General features: G+C 45.5%; 1 protein-coding gene across 1 annotated transcript; it reads left to right on the top strand.

Moving 5' to 3' along the window:
• Window positions 1–1,710: 1,710 nt before the first annotated feature.
• ARF6 (ADP ribosylation factor 6) lies at window positions 1,711–5,401 on the top strand. The gene has a single exon (XM_032179779.3). It carries the CDS (start codon window positions 2,098–2,100, stop codon window positions 2,623–2,625), a length of 528 nt encoding a protein of 175 aa, XP_032035670.1. The 5' UTR covers window positions 1,711–2,097; the 3' UTR covers window positions 2,626–5,401.
• Window positions 5,402–5,662: the final 261 nt, after the last annotated feature.

Raw genomic sequence — 5,662 nt, 5'->3', positions numbered from 1 at the left:
GCTTTTTAAACAAAGATACCCATTTCCTGTTTTTCTCCCCTTGATATTTGACGGTTTCACGTTATTTTACTTTAAGTCTAATGTTATCATTAACCATTTGACACAAAAATGTGTCCTTGGCAGGGCGCAGTGGCTCACACCTGTAATCCCAGCACTTTGGGAGGCCGAGGCGGGTGGATCACCTGAGGTCAGGACTTCGAGACCAGCCTGGCCAACATGGTGAAACCCCGTCTCTACTAATAATACAAAAATTAGCCGGGCATGGTGGTGGGCGCCCTTATTTCCAGCTGCTCTGGAGGCTAAGGCAGAACTGCTTGAACCCGGGATGAGGTGGCAGCAGTGAGCCGAGATTGTGCAACTGGACTCCAGCCTGGGCGATAGAGTGAGACTCCGTCTCAAGAAACAAACAAAAAACCAAAAAACCAAAAATGTGCCCTGAAGTCTTCCACATTGTATTATTTAAGCCTCACGTGGGGGAGTTAGCAAGGTCAGTTTACACATGAGATAAACTTAGTAAGGTTAAGTGCTCAGATCCAGGCCATACAAGCGGTCGTTCTATATTCTAAATCCTATGCTTTACCGTCTAGGCTTCTTAAAGTTAAGAATGGGTAGTGGGTGGTAAGCTACTATTAACCATGTAAGATAAAATGATATTTTAAAGATGAACAGATGTCGCATTCTAAAAAGGTGAAAACGCGGCAAGGCACAGGAACTCTTGATAATACTGCAGTTTTTAAGAAACGTGGGCTGGTCTTGACGAGACCTACAGGCAGACAGGGCTCAAACATTCAAAAGAGCTGTAGAGTAAACTCAACTCCGGGAAAGCGCTGCACTGACTGGCAGATTCCACACGAGACAGCGGCCTCCCACGTGTCTTTCAGGAAACATACAAAATTCAAGGGATAAAGGAAGCCAAGAAGGAGTTGCGAAAAAGGAAAAAAAAAAAAAAGCGAACAGAGCTTTCCTGGGACGTTGAGGGTGCGCGGAGGGTGCGGGAAGGCTGGGGCGGGCGGAGGGAACTCGCAGAGCATCTGGCCGCCACCGAGGTCTGGGAACACGCCTGGAGGCAGCTCTGTTCGTGGAGAGAGCGGGCTGCCCGTGGGCCCCACCCTGTGGAGCCCCCCAGTAGATCTGCTCCCCTGGTTCGGGTGGGAAGGGGAGGGCAGAGCGCAGAAGAGAAAAGTAGGGAAGGAGACGCTACAAGAGCCACAGGTGGGCGCGGATTAGAGTCCGAGGTTCGAGGGCTCTCGCTGGCCGCACCTGCGAGCCCTCCGAGACGCCGTAGCCCCGCCCCTCCGGCGCGAGGCGCCCATGACGCTAGGCGCGCGGGCCGCTCTCCTTACAGAGGTCGCTCTTGTCCGAACGGTCGGCCTCTGCTGCGCCTGCGTGGTCGGGAGGGGAAGTGAGGCGGTTTCCTCGGCGCCTTTTCCGGCAGCGGCGGCGGCAGAACTGGGAGGAGGAGTTGGAGGCCGGAGGGAGCCCGCGCTCGGGGCGGCGGCTGGAGGTAACCCCCTGGGCCAAGCTGGAAAGGCGGGCCACCTCGGTCTTCGCTCCTCTGTGGAGCTCTGGCGGTAACTCCCTTCTCCCTCTCTGTGTCTCTGCAGGCAGCGCACCGAGTTCCCGCGAGGATCCATGACCTGACGGGGCCCCGGAGCCGCGCTGCCTCTCGGGTGTCCTGAGTCGGTGGTGAGCCCAGTGCTCTCAGGCCGGCGGGCGGGCCGGAGGGCTGCAGTCTCCCTCGCGGTGAGAGGAAGGCGGAGGAGCGGGAACCGCGGCGGCGCTCGCGCGGCGCCTGCGGGGGGAAGGGCAGTTCCGGGCCGGGCCGCGCCTCAGCAGGGCGGCGGCTCCCAACGCAGACTCAGGGCCCGGGTGGCAGCGGCGACTGGAGGAATCAAGTTGTGCGGCCGGTGATGCCCGAGTGAGCAGCGGGCCTGGGCCTCTGCCCTTAGGAGGCAACTCCCACGCAGGCCGCAAAGGCGTCTTCGCGGCCGGGAGGCTTCGTTTCGGTTTCGCGGCGGCGGCGGCGGCGGCGGCGGCGTTGTTGGCTGAGGGGACCCGGGACACCTGAATGCCCCCGGCCCCGGCTCCTCCGACGCGATGGGGAAGGTGCTATCCAAAATCTTCGGGAACAAGGAAATGCGGATCCTCATGTTGGGCCTGGACGCGGCCGGCAAGACAACAATCCTGTACAAGTTGAAGCTGGGCCAGTCGGTGACCACCATTCCCACTGTAGGTTTCAACGTGGAGACGGTGACTTACAAAAATGTCAAGTTCAACGTATGGGATGTGGGCGGCCAGGACAAGATCCGGCCGCTCTGGCGGCATTACTACACTGGGACCCAGGGTCTCATCTTCGTAGTGGACTGCGCCGACCGCGACCGCATCGATGAGGCTCGCCAGGAGCTGCACCGCATTATCAATGACCGGGAGATGAGGGACGCCATAATCCTCATCTTCGCCAACAAGCAGGACCTGCCTGATGCCATGAAACCCCATGAGATCCAGGAGAAACTGGGCCTGACCCGGATTCGGGACAGGAACTGGTATGTGCAGCCCTCCTGTGCCACCTCAGGGGACGGACTCTATGAGGGGCTCACATGGTTAACCTCTAACTACAAATCTTAATGAGCATTCTCCACCCATCCCCTGGAAGGAGAGAAATCAAAAACCCATTCATAGGATTATCGCCACCATCACCTCTTTCAATTGCCACTTTCTCTTCTTTTGAATTTGAACTCTGGAGTTACTGTTCTACAGTTTGGGAGGGGGGGAGGGGGCTTGGGGGTTTTCTCTTTTGTTTCCCTTTCTTTTTCCTTTTTTTTTTTTTTTTTTTGGCTTTGCGTTAGGATGCTCTGGTCTGACATTTGACATGAACACAAAGTTACTAGATGCTCTTGTTGACTTCCAGCAGATGGGATGGGGGAAACACAGCAGTTCTTGATAAAGTCCTTTGTAATAATAGTTTGATTTTTTTATTTTGAGAAAATCTTTCGTTTTCCTATGTATGCTTTTTTCCTTTTTTGCCCAGTTTCCTTATCACTTGCTGTAGATGGCTTATTTTGCATTCATGCAGACTATGTTGCAAGTCTGTTTCATTTAGTAAACTGAAAATTATTGCTTAATCAAACTGCCGTTTGTCTTTTATATTTAAGGCCTTTCCCGCCCTTCCTTATGAGTTCTAACTTAGTAATTTCAAATGTGACCTTTTATATCTAAGACCAGTATAGTAAACTTAGCCCACAGTGGCAAATAATGAGTAATATTGTAATATGTTCCAGTTGCACCTCAGTATGTTAAACAGGTAATGTAAGAAGTTCTCTGAAATGTCAGCAAATAAGTTCTGAAACATACATCATGCATGAGTAGGAATAAAACCCAAGTTCCCCATAACGTAGCTAACTTAACGCTGCATAAAAATATGAAAGTGTAACCCATGAAGGACACTTTTTCTTTCCACTGCAAAGTTAGCCACTTTGCTGTTTTTCCTCTTTTTTAAACTTTAAAAATAGACTCTTTCCAGAAATTGGAGCAATAATGGTGTTACCACACACAGATTAAATATTTGTAGATATTTTAAGTGACTTTTGGGCAAAACTGGAATGTATACTTTTACCTTGTTTCAAACGCCTAAGACCAGTAATTTAAAAATTACTAAAAGGTTTACTTTGTTCATTAATAAAGCATTTAACAATTCAAATTATATGCACCTTTTACCTAGTTGAAGAAAATAAGCATTCCTGTTTTCACATTATAGCAACTGATTAAGCTGGAGCTATAAGTCATTTTTTATAGATGAGTGATCCACATCTCCATCAATTAGAACACTGGAAAAGATGTTTTATAAAAGTATTTTGTTTGTAGGATTAACTCATGCAAATAAAAAAGATATCCTGTTGGTTCAATAGTACACTGTCTCCTTTAAGGAAGGAAGCGTGATGAATGAATGATGTGTAGACTTGAGGGATGACTATTAAAGGGGACGTAGGATGAAGAGAAAGAACCTACAGATGACAATGAATGTAAACTTACTTTTCTTCATGTGTAAGCAGTGTGCTTGCTGGTGATACCCAGATCCTAACAAGATTACTTGGTTAGCTGGTTAGGACCAGTAACTGGATTGTGACCACTATGATAATATTTTGAACCAAATGTTAATGCTTGATGTAGAATTGTAAAGCAGCATCTGGTTCCTATATAGCCTTAAGGATTAATTTTAGTGATCCTCAAGGAATTAAATAGGGAATTTCAGAAATGTAGACTGCAAAGGCAGTATACAGGAAAAGGTGGAGTGGGTTTTGTTTATGAGGGTGTCTGAAAACTAAAATTGAGCGGGATATCATGGTATAGTTGGACGGTATTGGTCCTTCACGCTTTGGCCATATTGTATAATGGAGCTTTTACCAAAGATGTATGAGAAGTGTAAGACTATAAAAAAAATGAACTATTCAAAGTAAAACTCTTGACAAACATTTTACTTAAAGCAGATGCAAAAGGGTATTCTCATGTAGGCTCCTGTTGGTGCAGAGGGATTTTTTGATTTCAAGATACAACTAAAGTACGAAGTTCTCAGTTTCACTTTAGTAGAAATAGCTCTAGAAATGAGGCTGATAAACACATCTAAGAACACTGGTTGCTTTCTAAAATTTCCAAAGCTCCACCATAAATGTAATTCTTAGTGTTTTAAATGATTGCATTTTAAAGTATATAAATATGGGTTATCCAATATCAATGCTACAGTAACATCCTGAAACAAAACAAGCACAAAGGTATAAATGCCTAAACTGGAGGAAACTTGAAACCCTCATGTTAAATCTTAAATGTAGTATTTCTAACTTGTGAAGACAGATTGGTAGGCAGCCATTTTTTTGTGTCTTAAAATAACTGGGGGCATAGTTAAAATTTTATACATCAAGTGATTGCTATTATTGAATGTTGCAGGTGAGATGTGGTTATTTTTAGTTTATTTGAAATGTTCGACTGGAAAGGGGGGAGGGGGAAGCAAATATTTGAAATTTGGAAAACCCTAAACCTTTTGGTAAGAAATTGTAATTTTCACTTAAAATTTTCTTTAAGGATATAAGAGGTTTATAATTGATGTAGTTAAATTGAACAGTAACCATTGGTGACTGGAGCAGGTAATTATAGCCTGCAGAAAAAATTATAATCTAAGAATTTTAAAAATAAGATCCTGAAGTTGTTTAATTGCATCAGTTTCTGTATTTATGTGAATTTATAAACTGCAGTAAGTTTTGAATGGGTTAATCTTGTTTAATATAAGTAAATGAGTCTGTAGACTGTGATCTCCCCAAACTAAAAAGTACAGTACTTGGAATTGTGTTCTTTATGGTTGTAGTGTTGGTAAAGCACTAATATGCAGAAAATAAAGGAATTACACAGTGCAGTTTCTCACGTTATGTTACTCGCTTGAACTAGATAAGTGGGACGTGTGGTGTGTCGGGCCATGTTATTCTCCAGGGTATGTGGTAAAAAGTGACTTAATTTGGAAGTTACCTGACTTTTGTAAGAACAAAAAAAATCAATTTGGTTCTTCTAAATGCTGGCTGTTTGAGGTAGTTCGCCCTGTTTTAGTTCCACCAACTTAATCTGATTGTATGATAATTTAGAATACAACAGTTAAACAGTTTTTAAAATTTGAGGTCCC

Source organism: Hylobates moloch, unplaced genomic scaffold (genome assembly GCF_009828535.3).
Source record: "Hylobates moloch isolate HMO894 unplaced genomic scaffold, HMol_V3 SCAFFOLD_16, whole genome shotgun sequence".
Classification (NCBI taxonomy): domain Eukaryota; kingdom Metazoa; phylum Chordata; class Mammalia; order Primates; family Hylobatidae; genus Hylobates; species Hylobates moloch.
This window is presented reverse-complemented; position numbering and strand designations above follow the sequence as displayed.

What these genes read in the sequence shown, in the direction of transcription:
- ARF6 (XM_032179779.3), top strand. Translation starts at nt 2,098, where the DNA reads ATGGGGAAGGTGCTATCCAAAATCTTCGGGAACAAGGAAATGCGGATC.